The sequence below is a fragment of the Dromaius novaehollandiae genome, chromosome 8 (assembly GCF_036370855.1).
Source record: "Dromaius novaehollandiae isolate bDroNov1 chromosome 8, bDroNov1.hap1, whole genome shotgun sequence".
Taxonomy (NCBI): Eukaryota; Metazoa; Chordata; class Aves; order Casuariiformes; family Dromaiidae; genus Dromaius; species Dromaius novaehollandiae.
The window spans coordinates 35,103,997-35,129,731 of record NC_088105.1 but is presented as its reverse complement, the minus strand read 5'-3'; the positions used below and the strand labels follow the sequence as shown (position 1 = coordinate 35,129,731).

General features: G+C 36.3%; 1 protein-coding gene across 1 annotated transcript in view; it reads left to right on the top strand.

Moving 5' to 3' along the window:
- The window catches only part of FAF1 (Fas associated factor 1), a 177,499-nt gene that overhangs the window by 50,142 nt on the left and 101,622 nt on the right, over positions 1–25,735 (top strand). The window contains exon 7 of the mRNA XM_064516191.1: positions 2,877–2,982. Coding sequence (XP_064372261.1) covers positions 2,877–2,982 — 106 coding nt within the window. The remainder of the gene's footprint in view (positions 1–2,876; positions 2,983–25,735) is intronic.

Sequence of the window (25,735 nt, the reverse complement as noted above, 5' to 3'; positions counted from 1 at the left end):
ATGTGCTTTGTGTTCAAAGTCAGGCTCTTAATACTATTATGTGCACCTTAAAAAAAAAAAAAGATTAGTTTACTGTCAATGAGATTAGAAGTCTCCTTTGCATACCTCTGTTTTGTGCATTTGATGATAGCTTTAATGGTTGTAAATACGATTTTAAGGCCAGGTACGTTCTGGAGGCAGAGTTTTGTTGACACATAGACATTGGGATAATCCAAATCTGTAGCTGTTGGAGGAAAAGAATTTGGGCGTTGGTGGGCCTGGCATCACTGGTTGTCCGGCTGCGTGTTAAAATCAACCCCATTGCGCGGAGGAGTATTGCTATGCCTAGGAAGTTATGGACATATACAGCCCATCGCATACACTAACGACTCCTCCTCTCCTTGGCTTCCCAAGCTGTGTGGTTCATGTCCTGTGGCTCTCGGGCAATACAAAGTTTTGGTATGGGAGCTCAAAGGATTGGGTCAGTTGACCACTGTATCTCTGTGTAAATTTTATCCTGCACATATTCCTCATTATCTTTCTGAAGAAAAGATGAAGAATAGGTCATATAGTTTAATAGCCAACAGTTTCAAAAACAATTTTTCCAAGTTTTTTTTAGATACAATCGAAGACCTGGCTAAAAATTAGGGTATTTGCCTCTGAATATATACTGAGAATCTGCTTGTTCTTGGAGAAGGGAATATTTTGTGCTGCATCTCCATTTAAATTCCCTCCTTGTTTAATTTCAGATTTTCTAATCAATTGCATGTATTTCTGTTGCCTGCAACATCCTGGCAACCTCACTGTTGCTCCTGTTTTCCGAGACGTTTTCCTTGAGAACTGAGAGACATCTGATTGTGGTCTCATATAAAAAGCAGTCTTTGTGGCCTGAAATATTGTAGTCCATAATGTTACTCAGGTTTTCAGGACTGGATCCCTCATCTTTTGCAGAACAGAGCAGGAGTATTGGTAGTAGAATGGTGGGGTTTTTTTTGTTTTGTTTCGTTTTGTTTTTTAATCCATTGTATCATAGAAATACATAAACGATTGTTCATTCCAAAAGGAGACAATACTAAAGCTCCACTAGAAAAAAAGTATAGTATCATCATAGCAAATCATGTGATAGTGGACATGATCCTCATGAGGACAAAAAGATTACAGATATAACACAGGTTTTTACTTTAAAACTTGACTATTATCCTATTTTTGGTAATGAAGATGCATAAGAAAGTGTTTGAGTATTTAAAATCACGATTTTACAGTCTAACCACAACAACTGCATTTCAGTATGGGAATTAAAATATATACTTGACTTTTCAGGACTATTTTTTGTCCCTAGAGGGATTGTGAATTATTTTAAAAATTTTCTTGCTTGTTATTAGAGTGTATGACAAGTGCAGCTAACTTCACATTAAGCATAGACGACTTACTTCAGTTGTATATGTAGTGTCTGTCATATATTTGAACATTCTTAGCATTAACAGTGAATAAACTTTATCTTCCATATTACAAAAATGTAAAACACAAGAGAAATAGCACTTTATGGTTTTGTTTTGTAGTATGTGATTGTTATGTTTAAGATGTCACAGAATCCATATTATGTTGCTGAGTGAAGATATTTTTATAAGGTAATTTTTTCTTGAGGTGTTAAAGCAAATTGTGCATCTCTTGCTAAAGCATCCAATGAGTATTGCATGGGTTCCTTACCATCTGAGTAGCAAAACCGCAGACCAGTAATTCCAGCAGAAGAAAAACTAACATATCTGGACTCAAATAGTCCAGCAGTCTTTCTTGCCTTCTTGTATGTTAAGATACTGCTGTGTTCATCTGCACAGTAGGTCCGAACAGATTTTGTCCTTTATTGCTTGAAGAAACAGTATTGAAGTGAAGCAGTAGATTGCAACAGTGAAGATCTAAAGAAAAATAAAACAGTTTATCATTCATGTGTGAGCGTGTTATTAAAAAAGAAAGAATAAACCCAATTTAATTCCATATGCCACTAAACAGGTCAAGTTTACCTAAGTTTTAGAAAGGTAGCAAGCTGTGTTATAATGTTGCAGTTTTGTAGCTTATATATAAGCTTGTTCACAGCTGTAATAGCCCTGTTTGTAATACAAGTCCTGCCTTCTATTCTGAAAAGTAGATGGTTGCATAATTTTGTTTCTAATTAAGTAAGCAGGATGCCTTTCTAATGTCTAGATCTTTTGTTACCAGGAAAATCACAAAAGACAAGTTTTATGTGACAACATGAACGTGTAGTTGACCTGTTTAATCTGTATCTTAATTTCCACTGGAGAACAAAATCTTAAAGATATTTTAATGCATATTAAAAAAAAATGAGCAGAACTGATTTCTCTAAATGCTCAATACCTACATGAGAAACGTTGTGGTTAGCTTCCCAGTTCTAATTAGCTGAGTTTATGTGCTTTGAATGAAGCTAAGCGGAAGAATTTCCGTTTGATTTATGCTTCAGGTAACCCCAGAGAAGTAAGAGCATGCTTTGCTTTGTTCTGCTTACCATCGGTTTTTAATGTGCGTTGTAGCTTGATATTTTGTCTGGTCATCAATATGCTTACAAGCCTGGTATTAATGGCATTGTGAGTGCTAAATATACCTGACGTTTGTGATGATAATGTGACTCTCTCAATTTTGAAAATACTTAACATTAGAAGAGCTTTAAAGGCTGCAGTCACCTTATTAAGGAAGGAGTTCAAGAATGGCCTTCAGTCATTCTCAGCATGCTTTCTTGCGTTTAAGAGTGAAAAGAGAGATGATAATGTTGTGCCTGGACTTGTCCATGTAGAGTTTAGGGTACCCTGGGGTTTTTGCATCTAGCTGTAAAACAAGCTACAACATGCTTATCCCTGATTTTCTTGTTTTTCTTTCAACCATTTCAGGGCCCTGCAGGAGTCATTAAATCAAAACTTCCTGCTGATCGTCACCCATCGAGAAGTCCAGCGGGAGTACAACCTCAACTTCTCAGGAAGCAGTACCATTCAGGAGGTGAGTCCCGTTTCGCAGCAGAAGAATACGTGTAGCTCATTATAGCTAACGGCAACTCTGCTAAAGAGGGCTTACACGATCTTGTTGGAAAGTATTTTATTGCTCAGTTTTGGGTTTAATCAACTCGGATCGCCAAGATTGCTATAAATTGATTAAAGGACTTGACCTAAAAAAGGCTTTCTATAAAATCATACAGAAAAGGTGTTTCTTTTTGCATTGAGATAGCAAAATGTGTGAACTGTGTTCACTGAGTTATTGAAGAGTGATAAGGAAAGGTGGTTATTCAGATCCATTTTATTTTTAATCCCCTTGAAGCTCCCACTGCCTTGCTTTCTTTTCACCAGCTCCATCTCCGTTTTGTAAGCACCTCTACCATTAGTGGTCCCTCTCGCGGAGCTGTAATTCTTCCTGGCTTGGGAGCCAAGTGGTTTCTTTGTATGATGGTGTCGGTGCGGTTCTGTGCAGCGGCCAGCAAGGGGTGGTGTTGTAGAGAACTTGGTCAGAATTAAGTCCTGCAGGAACAAATGTCTTTCTCGTGAATCTGGACCCTCCGAATTTAGAACAAGCAGTCAGTGTGTATTTTTTTTAAACTCCTTTCTAAACAAAATATTGTTGTCTAATGCTTTACGGTGTCTCTAATGTTTCATATGTTTATTTTCCATACAGCCCACTAACATGGGGGCTATATGAAACCTGAAGAAACAACAAGCAACCTAGAAATGTGAATTTTCAGAATTCACGTTACAAAATATTAAGAATAAATGTTTGCTTTTCAAATTAAATACGTTTGCTGTCGGTCTGACACTTCTCGCAGTCAGTCTTTCAGGGCTGAACAGATCTTACTGAAATCTTTCCTGTGATATGGTGACATTGTAAATAGGATTATTTTGAGTTCTATAATATTAGCTGTAGGAGCAGTAGCCAACACAATGAAAAATGGACATTAACTATTTTTGTGAACTCTGTTATTCTTGAGATCTAAATTCTGATTTTGCTCTGTGCAAAAGGTTGGTTTTTGTTTTGTGTTTTTAAACTGTTTTGTTTTTTTAAAACTTACTTTTTAATATAATTTAATAAACTGACACAACTATGTTTGTCTGTTTTTTGAGGGGCTAAGCTCTGACTTTTTTAAAATTAGAAATAATTTGCAGACTTATGAAAATACATGATAATTGTATTGTTTTTTTCAATTTTTAAATTGTGAGGTGCTAAAAGAAAATACTGCTTGCTTGTTTTTATATATGCTATTTTAATTACTACTTTACTGGAGGGTCTTAAAGGAGACAGAAAGGTGGTATAGTGCATGGGAATTTCGGCTATCTTTATGTGCATTGAAGTCATCTTATTTGTTGGTGGTTACAGGTTGTAGTCAACATGTCACATACAAAATCAGCTTGATTTAAAAGCGAGTGGATTATTTTCCCCCTTGAAGAACTCAAAGCAAAAAACAAACAAAAACACCCCCAAGACCAAAACCCCAAACCCTGCCACCCCATAACCAAATCAGCCCCAGCATCAAACCTTTGTTTGCCCTTATTTGTTATATGTGAGTGTTACGTCCAATACAGCGTATAAAATTTTAAAGATAATTTCCGAAGCTAGAATGGAAAGAGGAGCTCTGGACCTTCTTGCTGCAGTTGATGCTGAACAGGTGAATGTGTCTGTCTGCACGAAGTCTCACTGAAATCACTGGGGACTTGGCCGACGTAAAAGGGATGGTGAACACTTGTCTAATTATGGAAAACAAGCACTGTTTTGTATGTTAACTCCCTAATGGCTTTTTAATTTAATTTTTTCTTTCTTTTAGCATAGCGTGAGCGTTGTAACAAGTGATGAATGATGAGTCTAGTTGCTTTGTGTGATTTGGAGGAATCAGTAATATTTTTCTTTCTTCTCTCTCCCCATCTCTTTGGTCTCCAGAGACTGTTAGAATTTTTATTCACTTTCTTGTTCACACTTTTACAAATTAGTAGTTTACTTTCCTTCTGGTATATTTTTGTAATAGTGGAAAAGCTTTATGCAAGTTGCAGTTGCCAACCACAAGAGGGCAGGAAGGACTATTCAATTATTACCTATAAATGCCGTTCAGTGTTTTCAAATTAGCTTCTGGTATATTAACAAAAAGGAGTATAATGGCCAAGTTATTGTTTGATTTACAGATAATTGGCATATTGCAGGGAGGAGACTTAATTTCACCCTTTTAAATTAAACAGGGAGATTTAAAAAGACATAAAATATTCATTAATGTTCACTGATTATAAAGCAGTGGCATATATTTATTCTACCTTTATTACTGTTTCGATGGGAAAATACTGCAAATATTTCAGAAATCGAGTTGGCCATACTGACAAGTTGAAATGTTTAAGCAGTGTTAATGCAATCTACTCACACATTATATCCTATGCAAAAAGATTCAAAATGACTACATCAATTATTAAAAGAAATATTTAAAATTCTATAAATGTTCCATTGCTTGCCACAGTTGAGTGCAACTGTCTCTCCAGGGCCAGTTGTTTGGTTTGTTGTTATTATTAGTGCAGCAATTTTTAAGGAAAAAAAAATATTTATTTTACAAATGTTTCTAACAACAACAAAAAAACTTGCAGAACTGTCATAAATATTTTGCAATGGTTTAATGTGAAATCCAGTTAGCTATCTGCTGTGCTTTAATGAACTACTGTTGCTTCAGTTCTGTTTTTTTCTTTCTTTGTTTAGAATATATGCTTCAAACGATATTTGGATGAACTGGTATATATATAAAAAAATCCTGCTGTTGTGTGGAATACAATCCGGCAGAAAATTAGCTATTAGAGAGAAGCCTGAACCATAGTGCTGAGACCTGGTTCAACAAATTCTCTCATATTAATTCCATGGTTGGATTTTGGGTGGTACACAAAAGTGCTTTTATCAAATGTTTTGTCTGCATCCTCAACTGTTTACACATTAAGATTTAATTTTTCAGTTAATAAAATATAACTTGCCATCAGGTATAGTGATGTAGGATCTGCAACCTATAATGAATCTTCAAATCTTCAGAAATAAAATAAAAAATGCAATACAAATTTTCCAAAAATTCTGGGTGATTTTTTTTTCTTTTTTGTGAGTTGGGTAGAGGAGTTGTTAACTTAGAAAGTTGATGACATGTTGGCCTAAATTGCAAATTAATCTGTGTCACAGTTTTCTGACATCTGTTTGTTCTTGTAAAATTGCAGTATTAAATTAATTCTGGGCAGATACTGTTCTGGGGAGAAAAAAAAACATGATTACTTTTTTCCATGATCTGCATTTTAAACTGGAAATGAGTAGGTTTTTTGCCAGTTTGGAGACTGTAAACTAATATATTTCCAATGTACCGTATAGTTAAATAAGGACAGTACAACGAATTGAAGTGCTAACACTTACAAGATTATGAGGAGTTTTCAGTCTGAATACTCGCTCTTTATTCTACTCTGATAATTAGTAGAGGCTATCACTAGTTGAAAGTTGAGGTGAGAGAATTTTTTAATTTTGATTTGAGAAGATGTGTGCTGAAATGTAGAAGACGTTGCCACTTTCAACATCATTTGTTTTTCGTCTGTTATGATCTTGTTATATCCTAGCAATGAATGTTTTTTTCTACTTCTCATTTTTGCAACTGGTAGTTATATTGCTTCAGAGACGAAGGACAAGTTTCTTTTTTTTTAATTATTATTATTTTTGTCTTTTTAGAGGAGGAATACTTAAATATTTTCCTGAAAAGCAACTTCATGTTCTCATCCTGGAGTAGGCGCAGTCTAACTAATTTGTGAAAAACTTTTTGAATGTGGAATTTGGAAAGCTCTCTCTTTTTTTTTTTAGTCACAATAACATGTGTCACACTTCTTGTTATTTTAGTAAGTGACATGGGTTCAGAAAATTTTAACAAACTAGTTACCTCCATTAAAAACAAGGAGTTTGCATTTGTCTGTTTTACTGACGGTATAGTCTTTGAAACCTTTTTTGTGATTCCTGTGGGCAGGATTACAGCAGTACCCAGTGTACACAAGCTGCGGCTGTCAAAGGGTGGACAAGTTAAATATGCAGAAACCCTGGGCCCCTTGAAGATTTTATATATATAATATATGTGTATGTGTGTGGTGTGGGTTTTTTTTTTTTGTGGTAACTACTGTTGATTCTAGTTGAGGATACTAGGTAGAGCATATACCAGCTACTATAATTCCTAGTAAAACATAAAATCTGTGCAAAGAAGATGGGTCCCTGAATCCTGTCTGCCTTTGCATAGCTGCATCTGCTCTCTAGCCCATTGCTTTAGCAATTAAAGCAAGCAGAGGCCAGCTTCTTAGCATCCCCGTCACCTGTCCTAGGTAGGATATTTGTTCTTGGTTCCCTGTAGACTTACTGGCTAAGGTGCAATATGAAAAGCAATGTATCCAATAGCACCACAGGCAGGAGGAGGAACTAGTGATACACAAAACTGCTCCGGGATGGGATAAACTCTGTGTTGCCAGAGACTGCTGCTAGTTTGAAGTCCTTTTTGCAGAATTTTAAAAAACTTTTCTGATAGGTGGATGAATGTGAACTAAGATACGAAAACAAAATGTATAAACACAGGCAGAAGCCTCATTTAAAAGCCCTAGATAATGGTGATACATAAATATATGTGAGTAGGTGAGCTCTCTTCAACATGCAGAAAAATAATTCAACCGAAGAAGCTTTTGTACATTTTTCAGATTTGACTTTTGGTATTTGTACAAGCGTTTTCAAGCCAGTTATTGTTGAGTGAGATCACCCATAGTAAAGGTCAGACATTGGCATGGGAATGTGAAATGTATGTATAATAATATTCGTCTTTTTAATATTGTAGCTAAGGAATTGCAATAGAATATGCTTGCCAGAGATTAGAGCATCAACATATCCAAATATCGTACATACATAACAGTTTCAGAAACAGTTGTGTTATATTGTGACATCTTTATCTGCTTTATTCAGATAGCTAAAAACTCCTATTCTTACGCTAATAAAATCAGTAACTAACATTCTATTTTAATATTTGATAGGAGGTGCACAAATATTCTCTATTACTGGTCAATTATTCTCATAATATCAAAGAAGCTAATAAGCGTTGTTATACTGAATGTACTCAAGATACTTAGATTATTTTTGTGAAAACTGAAAGTTTTGCTTTTCAAAGAAATTTGTCATGTAACAATTCTATTCAATTTATAATGTGTAATTACAACAGCATACATAATTTAAACACCTATTACTGTAATAGCCTCGGTGCTCTACAGTGTTAAATGAGTACCATCTAGCAAGTTAGGGTTCAACTTTTTAAACAAGGAGGAAAAAATCTTTTTTTATAAAGCTAAATGAACTTGATTTTTGTTTGCCTTTTTTAAAAAGAAAAACAGCATATTGCTAAACTAAAATGTATCCACTGGGAGGGAAAAAAAAGATTAACTTCTTGTAAATGGTCATGTGTTAAAAATTGTATGGAAAGGAAGCTCCTTGGGAAATAAAGAGAAAATATCTATTACATACCTGTTCAAAAGTGATCGCTTTATTTGACATTTAAGATATCTAACTATCTGACTGTGGAGATAGTTCTGTTTCTAGGGAATTGCACACAGAAAGGTATATAACCATTATTTTTTTTTTTAATGCAACGGAAACTGCAATAAGAGATAAAGGGCACTCTTTTACGTCTCTATTAATTATGAAGCTCAGTATATTCCTGACAGAATATGTTTCATAACCTGTAATTTGTTTTTGGTGGGTTTGGACGTGCATATCATTAAAGAAACGATCTTCAGTTATCAAAAACTAGTAAACATGGACATTTTTATATGCAAGAAAAGGCAGAGAGTAAATAATTGCACTGGTGACCAATACTGTAATAATCCTGTTTTACAATATGCACTTGACAGGTTGTAATAGTGCTAATTGAAGAGACTAATTCACACTTGCTTCATTCTATTCAAAGGCAAAATCAGCAGCTTGTTTTGCTTTTGACCAGATGGTCCTGATGAACACCTACTGTGCACTTTAAGTGCTTTACTAGAATTACAAAGGCTGGGGGCTGCGTCCGACTCAAAATGATTTGAGAAGAGAAAAAAACCTCACTGCTCAATGGATTTGGTGCAACTAAATTAATTCTAGTGGACCCATTACACATTGAGCCCCCTTTTCAAAGTGCTGAGCCTCCTCGTTTGTTCTGTAGCAATGAGAAAGTGAAAGGCAGATTACTGCAAACAGAAATAAAAAAAAAGTGCTGTGAAAAGGAGAAAAGAGGCCTTGAAGCCTTTTCATATCATTTGGGTTTTTCAAGTGCGTTATTTTTGGGGAGGGTGGATGCATGAAAAGCCAATTGGAGTTTTTTTTGTTTTAAAGTGCGCTATTTAAGTACTATGAATATAAAAGCAAGAGCAACAGTTGACTGAGTTTACTGTGGTAAAGCTTTGTGTCCAGGGATGAATCAAATTCATTATAGTCAATGCTTTGTATTTTCATATGAATGTAGGGTTAGTTTCACAAGACTGTGTCTGTTTAGGATAATTATAATTTAATATTTTCCTTTCATAAAGTTATCACTGTAGATATCTAAAATGTACTGAAAGCAGGGTTTTTCTTGTATAAATTTAGCAGCACCCAGAGAGATTAAAACTCCAAAGGAAGCTGTTTAATTTCCAAAGGAAGGTGAGGCATGTTCCAATAGCTCTGAAGCACAGATTATTATAACTAATTAGAAGTCACACATCTGTTAGCTTTCGATTTGTCAATGCTTGTAGTTTGTGTGTATGTTTATATCTTCCCTTCTTTCTTTCTTCCTTTCTCTGTCTCTATTACGCTCCATAAACGAAGGTTGGATTTGGGCGAAAGTCTCAAAGGATAGGGATCAATTTATGTGAATTTGAAAGTAATGAGGAGTCATTGTTATAATTTTGGTTCCAGGTTCTGTTCCATAAATGCTCAGTCATGTGAGTTGTCCTTATTTTCCAAGTAATCATGTTGAATTGAATGGCTTTGCTCATGTAATTTAAGGATGCTAAGGATTTTGGGGATCAAGACCTAATTTAGAACCCTGATTTTTTTATTTTTTTGACTGCAATTAAATCCATAACTCAGTATTCTGATTCTGAATTTTTGCTGTTTTACTTTCAGAGGTGAAGAATTTTTGTGCAAAGCTTCTGTCATAATGCTAGCTATTAAAAAGGTGTTAGCATGAAATGACAAGAAAACGTAAGCAGCTTTATGAACATATTAAACAGCTATGCTCCTAGCTCTTGTCCAGTTAAAGTGGCAAAGCAGTATTCTGTAGCTAAATAGCACAGCACTGCTCTCTATGTAAATTATATTTAGTTGAGTCATAAATTAAAAACTAAATGTTAGCATTTTTCACGATTAAAAATAATTTGCAGGTTGCAAATTAGAGTGTTAGTAGAGCATAGGTTAACCTTTCTTTCTTATATTAACTATATTATGATCACTCCTATTATTGTATAATATATGCTTTTCTTAAAAAACCAAAACCAAACAATAACAGTCGTTGAATTGCTGACTTGTTTTCAAACAATGAAATTTGTATTTGTGCAAATTATAGTAGGCACAGTGTTCTCTCATGTTTTCTCATCAAACAACCCAATTATACTTATAAATAGTGAGGTGCTAATGAACTGTTGTTCTGGAAAAGTTTTTTTTTTTTTTTTTTTAACTTGAGTAAGAAAGGAAACACTTCACAATTTTAGAGTGCTTGCTTAGTGAGAAAATATTTGAAAATATTGTACATATGTAAATCATGTTGGTGCTATCACTTTTAAATACACAACAGAAGCTAATCTAAAACCCCTTAAGTTCATATGGAAGACAGCTAGATTCTTGGCTTTGTAAATGCTCACGTCATTGGGAGCTGATGATTTACTTCTATTCATGGGGTTATAGCAGCTTCTTTCAATAAGATACAGTTTGTATTTAGATTTAGAGATTATTAATGCGTTCATTTAATAGAAAAACAGAGGAATTTGCTTTCCACAGGGTTAAGGTGGTGAGTATATTTAACAGTCTTAGTGGAGATGTGGCACTGAAATAGTCTACAGTATCTTAGATATAAATAGTGTAATTACAGGGCAGCACTAAATCATTCCATAATTGCTATGCAAAGAAAATACTCAGTTGTGATTTCAAATGCGAATTAATAATGTTTATTGTTATGCAGTCCATAACATCTGAGCGAAACTGTTTGCTATCTCTTTAGTAAAACCATTACTTACAATTTTTCGGTTATATTCCTGTGTAAAACGTGAACTTAAAAAGTTATTCTTTTGTATTTGTACCAAGAATCATGGGCATAAATTGAGGAGTCTTGCACTAATTTAAAGGATAAAATCGCCTCATAATCACCCTCAATAAATCCCTGTTACTGTTTTTAAAAAGGGTTATAGAAGCTCTCGGCAAACATTTGCAAGAAGTGGCAAAATTTATGCCTTGCTTTGTGGTAGTTGCGTGACCAGACAGTGGGGTATAGGATTGTTTTAAGGTTTTTACAGCTGCAGGCAAAAGCATCTGTTCCTAGAAAAGCCTGCATTGTTTAATTTTGACACTGACTTTTCCATGCTGCTTGTACCAGTCACTGGATTAGGTGCCACTAAGATAAAATTTGTTTTAAGTTGCTCCCAAATGCAGCTGTCACGATATGTGGCCTTGTAGCTCAAGGAAAGTAGACATAATCAAAACAAGCATTTTTGTACAAGGTCATCTTATTAGACTGAAAAAGCTCAGAGCAGGATTTTTGACAATATTGTATCTTGTGAGTAGCCAGGCTATTATTAGCTTTTGGGTTTGTTTAATAATTCTGGTGATGACTAACATGTGTGACCACCTTATAAGCAATGAAAGAAAGGGATTTTTTTTTTTAACTTTACTGCTTTTCCTTTTAAATATCCATTATATTTATTTTGATTAAGGAGTTACTATGTTACTAAACTATATAAACTCTCTGTGTATATCTATAGATCTATATCTCTACAGTGAAATGGAAGGACTTACAAAAATCAGGGAAAATTGACATTTTTGAAAGAGCTTCCTTTTTTTCTTCAAAGTTTCCAGTGAATTAAAAATGAAAGAGCACTTCATTTTATGTATCCCAGAGTTGTGTTAATTTCTACCCAGCTGGTCTGAAATGATTGATACAAAGCCAAATTTGTGACTGCCTGCATTACAAAGTCTGTAATTTGCTAATGAATTATGATAATAATCTTTCATCATACATGAAAGATTTAGACAAACAATTTACTAACTATATAGTTTGATCACAATTTTTGGGTTTGTACCAAGCCACGAATTTATTTTGTTTTCCCCAGCACAGACATTAGACCAAAGTGAACTTATTCTTATCATGTTTTGAAAACAATAATGCTGGAAGATACGTGGGGATGATAGTTAGCAGCAGAAACGATACAGGCTTGTAGTGTAAAACACCATACTTAGATATGTGTATCTACATGCCAATCGAACCACCCAGTTTTCGACTAGAGAAGCTCCATAGTATGTGTGGCTTAAGAAGTTGTTGGAGACTGCATCTGGTGTATTGTGTTGTAGGAGCATAGCAGTAAATGCAGACGGGGTAGAGATGTTTCTCAAGTTAAACCTCCTTAAGGTACGGTACGGGCAAACTATTTAAAGCATAGCTAGACAAAGGCATAGGAGCACACTCAGTTTTTTTTAAAAACAAAACAAAGCAACCCCAAACCTTAACCAGGCTGTGCCAGGGAGAGTGCAAACAGTACTTTTAAGCTTTATTCTTTCAGTCCATGAAATAGTCCACAAAAGGGAGAAAAGGGGTAACTGCCACAAGATCCAGTCAACCTGAGTGCAACTTGTGGTCCCTTGTATATCATCTCAGCAAAACGGTTGATACGGCATGCTCAGAGGACCTTCTGAGGACAATGTTCGCAGGCTGGGGCCACAATATGAACAGGTCAGTCACTGTTAGGAAAAGTGCTAATATTTGGTCCTCTGCGAGAGGAATTCCTGCACCTTCTGACCACAGGCTACTTCCGAGTTCTGCAGAACTTGCTTCTGCAGTGGATTTTTCCCTTTTCTAAAAGTGAGCAAGATAGAAAACGGGAGAGGAGCTTTCTGTTGAGTGCTCACCAACTTGTCTTCTGTTTTGCATATAGATTCAGTCAGTTTTCTGCTCCTTTTGGGCCCCGTTTGCTTCAGTGAGTTCAAGCTGTTTAGTTATATTGATGTCCACCCTCTAACAAACAAACAAACAAAACCAGCTAACACTTGTATTGAGCCCTGTTGTTATTGTTTGGGTGAAATTGTTGACTTCAGCGATTTCTGGCTTTAAATACACCTCTTCAGAGCATTGGTTACCTAAAACAGTTGGTTCATCTACCCCAGGCGTAGACATGTATCGCTGCCCGGCCAAACCATGCTCACACTCCTGTGGCTACGACTACGTGAAGTATTATGTTACTGTTCTTTTTTTTAAAAAAAGAGGGGTCAGTAAAAAAAGACCAGAGAAACTGGAAATAAGGGCAAGGAAGTAAAACAGTTAACAACAAGAAAATATAATCCAGAGGAAGGACTGGGAATGTGGCCATGTGAAAAGATAAGAAAAGGAGCTTTGGGGTAGGTGCCGACTGGAAAGGAGGCTGAACTGTAGACAAAGCCAATTTTGGGTTTTGGTTATGTTTTGATGTTGTTTGTTTTTATCATATTTAGAGAACTAGAACTTTGTAAACAAACAGTTCATGAATCGTTTCTTATTGGGGGAAAAAAAAAGTCTAAGTTTGGTCGGAAGATGATATTTTTTTAATTAGCCTTCGCAGCTGACAGAAAGTGTAGAACAGTGCCCTAAAGACTCAAACCAATCTATTTGAAGTCCCATTTGCTATGTTATGTTTTGGAAGAGAAAAAGATTCTTAAAAGATGTTGATTTTCTTGGGCTACCTACAGAAACTCTCCCAGACTATCTGTGCAGTAAGCAGCATAAAATACTGGTTGTGTTGATTCTTTGCATGATTAACCTGTAGTGAGCTGAAATGCACAGGGCATGCAGTTTTTCACTTACGATTTCATATATTTGTCTCTCCTCAAAAAGAATGTGACTGCCTCTATTTATAGAATTATTAAAAAAAAAAAAAAAGGCAGTGTTTCTGCTAAAATGGGGATTCCTAATGGTGTGATGCATGAAAACACAGTTTTGTACGAAAAGATGCAGGACTGATGCAGATCCGCTCCTTGCAGGATAGAACTGCATTGGTGTTTCACTTCAGAATTGCACTACTGATCTGAAATATATCTCCCGCTTGTCCTGCTTTCTGTATGTGAGCTCTGTTATGGAGCAGTCTCGGAGTGTACAGACTGAATTCTGTTAGGCTGAAACCAAACCAAAAGATGCAGAACTTATAAATAACAACTACTGAGACATTCAGGACCTGATGAGAACTAGCCCTTAATAAAGTTCCAGAAATAGGAATAATATGGATGTTGGACCCTTAGCATCCACTTGTTTGCTCTGCAGATCTGCTCCTATTGCACTGCTGCTAGTGTAGAGGTAGTGAGAGACTGCAATTGAGTATTTTGCAGGGAGATTTAAGGAGAGACATCTCCCATGACAGTTCAAGCATCATCTCAGTCTACGACTCTTAGTACATCAGAAAAGGAACTTTTATGCTGCCCAGGTCTTCATTGGCCTCATAGGACCCAGTCTTGAAATATTAGCAGGGACCTGCCTGACTTGGCAATTTACCTTTAGCACCAGGGAGAGAAATTTCACTTTCCTATCTTGTACTACAAAAGAAAGTATCGTCTTCCACTGTTCTGCTTCTGGATTTTGTGCAGAATGTCAGAGTTTCTCCATTGTTATTTGTCTTAGTCCCTGCCCAAACTGTCTTGTGTTCGCAGTTCTCAGCTGTCTGCACATAGGATGTTCTCTGTTGCAGTCTAGCCTTTTCTCTGCACGCCCCATGTCAATGCATAGAATAAAAAAGAGCCGAGACCTTTTAAGCAGCGTGAGTGAAAGGGACTGCTGGTTATAGGTGAAATTGTCAACACAAAACACTTCCCAGATTAAACTAAGTACTACTTACAATCCCTACTTTTGAATTATTCAAGGGTAAGTCCTCCTTGCCTTAAAATAGGAACTTTCTGTGCGTAAGTGCAAACAGAAGTTTATACAAAGCAGAGATGGGAGATGTTGAACAGAAAAAAGCTCAGCTTATGGTTACAGATAAATTAATGATTGTACAGAAACATAGCTCACAAGGTTTCTGAAGTAAAAGTTACTCTCTTAGAGCTGCTAAGTTCAGTAAAAAGTAGCCTGTCCTCAGGCATGAGCGAAAGAAATTGAGAATAATATAAAACTAAACCAAATATGACTATGGGTTTTTGTATTTCCTGAAAGAAATTGCAGTGATATTTGGGATGCTGTCTTTCACCCTGATGCTGTGAATGAAATAACTGAAATGACTTTGGTTCCTAGGATTCATTATTTTTCTCCAATTTCCCTTTATCGGAATTGGAGTAAGGTATGGACAGTTACGCTGTGTGATACCAGGCAGTCGGACATTGCCATTGTTTAAGTACAGCTTTGTAGGAATGGACTGTCTTTTCCTGGTCATGAATTCAGAATAGTAAAAAATCTCGTTCTTTGAACTCGTCTTTGCCTTTTTTTCTCTTTTGCTTCACTCTTTCAACTATTGTGAAGGTCTGGAGATAATCTACACTTTCAAATGACAGTAGCATTGGAATGCCTAGATACTGGATATACTAAAAAATAGATACTAGATAGAATCACCTTCCTGGGGAAGAAAAAAGTAGTGAGAGTTAAGGTGTTTGATGCTCCAAATCTTTGGTTTTCAGCACCCCCCCCCCTTTAGAAGTAATATATGCAAATGTCTCAAAAAATTACATCATTGTATTAAATCTCTTAATTTCAAGAGTATCATCCCTAAAATAAAAAATTATTCTGCTTATGAACATGATCTACTTTAGGCCATGAAAGAGCATTTATTAACAGAAGCTTTTCTTCACTGTGTTATAAAATTGGGAGTCAGCTCATAGTATATATGAAGGGTTTGAATTCCTTTCTGTATTGAAGTCATATACAATGGAGATGGTATAGAGTTTAGACTCTGGTAAAAATTTGTCCTATTTTGAATTGCAATATCAAGGAGAACAATTGGTGATCAGTACTAGAGAGATTTTGGATTAACAAGGCTTTCTTTGTCCCCAGAAATTCACAATAAGGTTATCTAAATTTGGGAAGCTACTTGAAGCTGCTCTCTGGCACATCTGCATGAGAATATTGTTTGAGAATCCAGTATGAGATGCAAAAATCACACAATTTGAGATGCACTATACTAGATCTAGCAAACTTCTTCCTGGATTGCGATACTCATAACTTTCTCATCAGGTATTTTTGAAAGAGAACCATTCTGCATACCCGAATAGGTATAGTTTTCCCTTTAGAGAGGTACATTACTACTGTGTACAATTACACTTTTTCTTAAGACCAGTTAGAAGTAAGGAACAATAAAACTCAGAGACTCAGTGTTTCTTCTGGAGCACAAATGGAGCTATTTGAAATAGAGCATAATTTTAGCATATGGTCTGTCGTAAGTATCTGTCATCTCAAGACACTGGTATCAGAAGACATTGGTATCAATTTCAGTTCTCATTTTGTGTCTTTTGCCTTGGTTCAGCTTATAGATCAGATCTAGGATCATTCAATTTTAACTTACAAAAGTTGGCAGTCATCCACCTTTATTTTCTCTTCTGTAGGTCACTTTGCTCCTTTGATAAACCATGTGTTTTTCTCTTTCCTCTTCTTTTTAAGAATTCATTCTCTTCTGTTTCTTTTATTTTTCTCTAAGTCCACATACATGTTTTTTCTTTCACTGCTTTTTCATTCCAGCTCTTTATCTGATTTATTGACTCATTTGCAGTTTATCATTAAAAACACTTCAAAACTTCTTTACTGCTGCTTGTTTAAAAAAAATCAAGATGGCTTATCTGACTGAACTTTACTAAGTACACTGTTCTCCTAATAATGGAGAAAAACACATTGTAAAGTAGAAGCTTTTAAATTATTCTACTCTTTATACTTAAACTTCTTGGCAATGCAGGGTTCCAAGTTGGTTGAATTACACCTCGAAAAGTATTCCCATGTAGAGGGAATTATTTAGGAGAATTCTTTCCCATTAGCTTTTTAATCAGAACTCAATTTTCACTGATTGTTACACAAATATCAAATGGATTTTTTTTTCTATCAGTTTGATTGTCATTCTTGATGTTAGCTTATATAGTTCAATTAACTTACACTTTCCTAAGTTTTAGAAAAGAAGTTTTCTTACATTTCTGGTGTCTTCTTGTTGTTGCATATTTTTTCCACTGAATTTGTATAGCTATAGGTATTCTTGTGGTTCAGAGAAGGACCTCTTAGCACGAATCTGTAAAACAGTTGTTTCATTAACATCTTCACAGGGAAAATCCGCAGAGAATGGCTGCATATGTAAATGAACAACTTGTGATGCTATAACTTGTCAAATAACCATTGATGCAGTATAGCTGGGCAAACTGTTTCAGTGTGTGCATATACAGTAGGTATTTCTCTCCAAATTAATATTTGCGTTTGGAATGTGTGTGTAGTGCAAATATGTGAGAAGTATATAACAATTAATAATATTTTGTGTTTGATGTTTACATATTATGTGCTCTGCATTTTAATTCTTAATGTTATCTGCTTCTTTAATCATCTTGAATTAGTGTTCCAAATGTATTTATTCAAAGGGATTTATTACTTATTTAGTTATTTATTGATTTTTGTTAGACACTTCTGTGCTTGCAACAGGTTGGGTTTGGTGAGTAGTTAGCTGGAATTTTTTGAGATTGCCATTTTGCTCTTCAAAATCTCAGGCTATCATAACTTTTATGTCACCTTTATGAATGTTGCTGATGGTTGTAGTGGTGAGAAAAATTTACAGAATGAGACAGTGAATTAATAGTGGTTTATAACTTAGCGTTGTTCTGTTCAAAAAGAATGTGTAGCCTTTTAAATAAAGGTGTACGCTTAATCTGATTTAGTTGAACCAACATGGACTTCTGTGGACTTCAAGGGCAGCTTGTTTTACTTTAACATAAGCAGAGTAGGAATTAGATGAAGTTAAACTGAAGTAAGGCCTCGTCCTTAGTAAGCAAAAAAAAGATGTTTTAACTCCTGTATTAGTTCATACACAAGAAATAAATAATAGTAACCCCCCCGTATTTACAAAACACTTTAGTAGAGTCCTGTACAGGGGCCTACGTTCCCTCAAGTGTTCATCATCGCTGTCCAAATGTGTAGGCACTGCAGTCCATACTGAAACGAGCAACACGGGTTGTAGAGCAATCGAGTAGCGCCGGGCACTGCAGCATCACGTGTGGAACAGGCAAGAAGCCTTGCAAGCGTAGCTGTTTGTCAGTGCTAGCACGTTAACTTTATGAGCTTTAAGTTTTCCCTCTGGAGTGGCGCATGTTCAAGTGTATAAATATGGACTTCTACTGTGGACTTTTTACATTCTCAATTTTGCCTAACGGAAAAATTACCACCTCTATAATATTCAGAGGAGTGGCATGTTCTTCAAGATTTCAGGTCCCCTCCTGGTTGTCTTTCCACACTGACTGACCAGAGCCTAAAACCTTCCCTTTCTTCTTTGGTGAACAGGGTTCCTTTGACTTTGGTAGGTTTCACAGACAGAAAATGCCTTCTCTGTGAGAAAGAATTGAAAAAAAATACATATATGTGTATATGTATAGATTTCTCAGTTATTTCTCTTCTTTTCTCCCACTTGTGAATCATGGCTACCTTACTGTAATGCAGTTAGTATAAGGAGGGGGAAAAAAAAGTCAATTTTGCACTTTCTTTGACTGCTTGGCGGTAGCGTTCCGCTAGAAACTGCTAGGAAGCTTAGTGTTGGTACCCATCATCAGTGGGAACACTTCAACACTTCTAACTTCTGTAAGCACCCTGTCCATGTTCTACCACTCTTAAAATGAGGACTTGTTAGGTAGTATTATGATTTTGTTGTTGTTGTTGTTGTTCTTTAGTGATAAATGTCACTGTTACTTCATAAACGTGGCTGTACAGTACAGTAGCACCAGGTGTTTTGGAGGGGGGAGCGTTGCAGCCGTCGTCCCATGACCTCCAGGAGGGGATTGGGAGAGGTGGAGCAGTGTTTCCGCAAAGTGAAATTAGCTGCGGTCACAAAATGCTCCTCAACACAGTTTGTCTCTCCGCTCCTTTTATCAAAAAAGGGAAGACCTTGTTGCACTGCGAGCGCAGGGCCAGTTCTGCCTGGCTGCCTGCTTGCGCGGGTGGGATGCCGCTCCCGCGACACCGCCGTTCCCCGGGAGCGCTGCCCTCCTCGCCGCGGTGTGCCCAAGGTGCGAGAGGCAGGAGGAGGGGATGAGCCCTTCCCAGCAGGCGTTTGCACTTAGACTCCTCTTCGGGATCCTAGCTGGGAGTCAATGTCCTTTTAAAGCTGTATTTAACTCCCCGCCGTCCCGCTGCCCGCTCCCTCCCCTGCCCTGCTTTGTAGGCAGCCCCCGGGGTCAGCGGCAGCCCGGCTCCGGCAGGACTCCCGCGCCGGGCAGCAAGGGACCCTGAGAAGCAGCGCGGAAGCAGGAGCCAGGCAGACCTGTCAATGGCTTTTTTCCCCCCCTCCCCGAGTGTTAATTGTGGTCACAAATGTTAAGTGTTTCTGTAAAATTAACGTCGTGGTATTACGTATTTATTTTCCACCATGTAGCTTCAATGTCAAGTTTACTCGGCAGACAAGTCAAAACAAGATTATTTTTTTTGCTAACTGCCACTAAAGCAAGCCTCAGCCTGGGAGCTCGGAAAATCCGTGTTCGTTCTGGTCAGCAGCTGATAAGGAACAATAGAGATTTGGGGTTCAGAATTTAATTGGCGCTGAACATTGATGCAGGAGGCACGACGGCATACAGTTTTACTCCTGTGAAGCTTTATTGATTCTTTTTTAAAAGAAAAGGTCTGATGAAAGTGAAAAGATGCACTCAATTTGCAAGTATTTCTACACAGTTTTTATTCTGAAATGTAAACTTTTTTCTGTCTCACTCTATCCCTGCACTGTAAACATGCTATAAGATCTTCTGATTCAAATGCAGATGCAGAAAAACTAAAGAATAAAGTTGTCATTTCTACTGTTCAGCTTGTTCTTCTTGGGCGACATTGGGGCTTTTCTTGCTTGCACATTGGATTTACGTCTTTCCCAAGGCTAATGTCCCATGTGCATCTGTAAATATTTAAAACTACTGTGACATCAGTATATCCTCAGAATCTCCATCCTGGTTTCTTTTAGTGACCTATTTCCAAGCCTCAGATCTGGAATATTGCTGTTGAAGAAGTGATGATATGAACAGAGGTTTCCCATCTTTCTGGCATTACCTGTAGACCAAAGTCTAGAAAGAGGAGCTTTTTTGTCCCTAAGGCAAATGATCTCTTGAATTTCATTGAGTAACTGAGGGTATTTTTTCAAGTATAGATTGATCCTATGTTTTCAGAACCTGCAACAAGGTCAGCTACAGAGGCCTTTGAGTGACCTCCTTCTCCCTCAGCTTTCTTCCAAACTAATCTTTGATGTTCAGTGTCAGGACTGCTACTCTCTTAGGTGCTCCTTGGAGATGCAGAGGTACAAAGTAAATTCACCCAATTTATTGACAGCTGCTCCTCCATTCATGTTATAGGATATGGCTTTTTGTCCTTTTCCTGATGAATGGCTGGTGAATGATAGCTCGCTCACCCAAGCAGGATCATTAGATTTTATAGAACGTTTTTCAGCTGCAGTTAGTGCATAAACTGAAGCTTCACATATCCTGGTGTCACCATGATGATCACATATTAACAAAGAGGTTCAGGGACTTCTCTCCTGGAAAGCATTTAATCTTTCAGAAAGGGGTGTTCCCTTCCAGCTCGTCTTTTGAATGTCCACTGATGATGTGCCGAGATGATTTAGAACATTTCTCACAACTGGGAGACCTTGGAGGACATCCTCAAAACTTTCCAGATTGAGATTACCTGAGGCTGATCTTTTAGTCTCAAACAACACCAAGTGCCAGTGCAGCTATTCCAGACCTTATATCTCTTTAGCCTGCCTGTTAAATACATTCTTGATCCCTTGAATGTGTCTCTAATTTTCTTTTAAATGTGCTCTCATAGGTTATGAAAGATGTGCTTACGATGATTATAATTTCATTATCCTGTTTGAAACAATTTTAGATCCAGGGCATCTCTGCTGGTGAATAAGCAGCAGAATGTCCCAGTCCTTTCTTCAGGTTTGTGGCTTGTTCTTGCTAGATTTCAGCAGGTTTCCCTTTCCCCATCTCAAATCCATGCATCTCATGAAGTACGTGTGTGCTTTCGGTGTTAGAGGGTGCTTGCTTTTTTTTCCCTCCATTAATGAATGTTCTTCCTAATTGGTAGTAGTCCAGCAGACTCGCCGAGATGACTAAATGACTGGGCTTTCAGTAGACGTATTGATTTTTCTCTCATGGAAATTTATTCCCATGGTATATTGAATTCTTACTGGCTCTTAAAGTGCAAAGCTCTCAGCTAAGTTAGCCACCAAATATGTCTCTGTCATCTTAGTAGAAGTAAGGAAGGTTACTGCCCAAAGCAGAACGTCACTTGCTGATGTTTCCTCTGCCATTGTTGCGTTGAGAGGAAAAAATATTATGAAGTATGTAAAAGTAAGACTTTTTATAACTCTCTTGGTGTTATAACACAATAATAAAAAGGGAATGCACAGGAGCAATACATTACTCTTTTCCTCTCAGGCACTTAAAGGAAAAATAGAGCTGAAAATGTGTCTTTGGGAGATACATATCATGAAATCCTTTTCATTGGCTATTGAGGTGATAATTCTGTAACAAGAAAGAGAGCAGGGGCAAATTTTGCTTTTATTTATATTCCTCTGAAATTAACACATTTCCATACTTTTCCTGATCTTAATATTTGTAATCCGCGAATATCATTTTATATTGTATTGCTTCTAATTTTATTTTAGAAAAAAAGTAATATTGGTGGGGACTTTGCTTAATCTATGTAGCATTGTAGGCATTTGGGGGAAATGATAGCTGAGTTTCTAATGATCAGCAACTTTAGAAGTAATTTTCCTCATTAAATGGAATAGCACTCCCTGCTTATTTAATAGGTACAGAGTTGCATTTAGAGCTGAGACTGAAAAATGCGGAGAAAATAATAAATATGCTTAAACAAATAAGCTAACTTTTATTTAAGCTTTTCTGTTTCTGGGAGTTGGCAAGTTTGTACAGTAGAATTGTGAAAGCTACTAGAGCTGCTACAAATACTGTGTTCTTCTGGAGCGGTCATTGCTTTTGTTTTATTGTTGCTGTCCTGCAGCATATAAGCAGTAAGCCTTGTAAAGACTGAGTCTACAGAAAAAATATTTCCCATAATTTGTTGGTCAAACGCTAATGAAATTGCATTTAACTACATATTCAAGAAATATGGACCCCTGCCTTCAGAAAACAGACACTGTGATTTCAGCAGTGTGTGGTTTGTATGTTACTCAAGCTAGGCAGGTCTCTAAGAAGCTACTGAAAAAATTGTTTTTGCTTTGAGAAACACTCAAATGTGCAATTCTCTAAGTACTACACAATAATGTAATCTTCTTTTAAAATCTTGCATTTATAAAAAGAAATGTGTTCTGTATATTGTGGGCTACTCATGTTTTTAAATTAACTTGTCCAGTCCTGGAAGCCAATATATTCAGGAAGAGCACCTGAACTACAAGTTGCAAGACTAGAGCCTTAGCATATATTTCTTTTAAGTTAAGCTATCCAACATTCTGAAAACAAGACTTTAGTTCTTAAGTTGTAAGTTGGCGGAGTTTTATACCTTACTATAAATGATATTGGGATTTTTTAGATTTCTGATATTTGTTGCTATCTCACAGAAGTCCCAAAAGGTTTGTAGGCTATCTTCCCGCTTGAAGCATTATTACTAACAGAAGTTTCATGTGAATAACCTGGAAATTAGCAGGGAGTGAGAATGGCTGGAGATATACCCTACTGAAGAGGTATTCAAAAGAAGTTCTGAACTTTCCTCTTGAACATTCACCAGATTTAATTTTTAATGATGAAAGAAAATGTAAAGTTTTCTCCCTTATGGAAGATGGTCTTTTCTGGAGAGTTTCTGTGACTTTTTTTCTTTTTCTTTGATCAGCTTTTCTATCATAAAATGTAGTTCAAGCACTCAAAGCAGCTTTGGCAGGAATGTGCCAGTATGTCTTTTTATTTTTTTCCTCTGAATTGTTCTATGTACCAGTTTTTGTAGAGTTCACATTTTTTGGTTTTGTTTTGCATTCTATATCACTATGCCTTCATATTTCTGTGTCTGCATCTGCAGAGCTTCAGATGCATTGTGTAGAACTCAGACTTCAGGTTTTTCCAGTGTTACTCTCATCTTACTATGTTTATTTTAACTATTCCTAATATTTTTCTGTTATCCGATAACTTCTAATAGAGAATGGGATTTGGAAATTCTGCACTAAGAAAAATATGATTTTGACAACATTAATTTTACTAATTTGCTTTCTTCTTCATCTTTTTGCATTCTACAAATGCATATGACATACATGTATATTTACCACCAATTCAAATCCTGACTTGTTTGAGAAATGACTTAGAGAAATTAAAGAAATAGAGCCAGACAGAAAGCAGATTTGAGTTTTTGGTCAGGTTGCACCTTTTCTTTTCAACTCCAATCAAATTTTTTAGGAAATATGTTTAAACATATATAAATACATTTAAAAATAGTGTTATTCTTGAAACCAAAACAAAATTGCATGACTTCTTTCAGTAAAGATAAAAACTATATTCACATTCCACCTTTGCTCAGCTCATTTTGTTATCTCGACAGATTAATTCGCTGTCATACTGTCTTTAACTTAAAAAAAAAAATCTGATAAAGATAAGTTTCTGCAATACCATGGAAGGGGAAGACAGAAGTATAGTTGACAAATATGTACAGATTTTAATAGTTCTTTGCCCCTTATGCAGAAATCTTTGAATAAGTTTTCACCTGTAGTGCCACTGCTGTTAAAGTGCAATCTGTGTCAATAAAAAGAAATGAGAGGTCTTTCCTATATATGATTAGTTCATTCTTTAAAAAGCAAAAGTAGATCTGAAATCTAATTTTTGATCATTGTCTTGATTTCTTGGTTTTTGTTTTTTAAAAACCTTTATCATATTGAATTTGAATGCAAATGAAAAGCTAGCTTTGTAAGATGTCACAGTAAACTTTTGAAAGCTTTAAAATTGTTTCCAGTGAAATTATATTTGGGACGCAGGTACAGGGAAGCAGTGCTTTAAAAGAGCCTACTTTATAATTATTATTCAATTCCCTGCAGAAAGAAATGCATGTTTTTTTTGTATATGTTAAACATGCATTAAATGAAAGTTTTTTTTTTCTCTATCTTATTAAGTAAATGAGGGTTTTTTTGGCGTAAGATTCCATGGTTAAAGATGTAAACCAGCAATTTCTTGCTTCTATAGCACAACATAGTTCAGAGCTGAGATTAGAGAAACCCTGTAGAGTGGCTAATACTCGAGGGCATCCCCAGCTAGAAAAGTATGTGAATTTAGGCATGGGAGGAAGGAAGGATCTGCTTTAAATTTAGTGTAGGGTCACTGAATCTTAATGATAGATTAAACAAGGGAGGTGGAATAATGAATAGGGGTATGCAATGTGTAGCACTAATACCAGAAGTCCATGGTTTTCACTGGTTATTTAATGTCTTTTCCCATATGTTTCTGAATAGAGCAGGTTATGGCAGGGATGAGCTAAGGAATAGCTTTGTTAGTGAATTGTTAAATAGATTGAATTCTCTTTTTAAAAATGTATATGCATATAGGAAAAATGCTTGTTAATAGTATAATTGGGAACCTTGTATGCATATACCTTAAACCTAGCAATATTAGTAACTAATTGTATTTGTAATTGATGGGTGTGTGTTGAGGTTCTTAAAATGTACTGTGCAGATTGTCTGCATGACTTTCTTTTCCTACGTGAAAGTAATAGCCATTACTTAATTAAAGCAGAGATGAATTTCTGATTCTTTCTGGATACTGTTGATGTAAAGAAAAGCCCAAGAAGAAGCAGTGATTTGGTAGACGTGAAGATGAGATGGAGGGAAGTACCGAGAAATGTTTTTGTTGCTAGGAGTTGACTAACAGCTCATTTATCCTTGTTCTGTAATTTATTTTAACTTGAATTTAAAATAACATCAATAGAGTATATGTTCAAACTCAAATGCATGAAATAATTTATTAAATTCATACTTAAGGTGACTGAGCAAAATCTCACAGTGTACGTGAGTGTTGAGTTCATACCGAGCTTTCACACATAGTCTGTCAGCTGCCTGATACCAACAGCGCAGCTGAACCAAGCAAGTGAAGTGTTGAGTTATTGATGGGCTTCTGGATAATCTGTATGTAGTGAATCTCTGTAGTGTAGTGAAGGTACCAGCAAGGCTGTAGAGCAAATTCACTTTACACCTTGTTTTTCTTCTGTTACAAATGTGATTGCAAACTGTACCTGGAAGGTGCATAAATCACACTGACAGCTTTGTCCTGTTGTTGTAGCAGTACAGTATCAGTGAGATTAATATAATGCACGCTTCCTTTCAGGCTTGCGTCTCATGTTCTTCTTTAGGCATATTTTGTTGGCTAACAGTGGGAACAA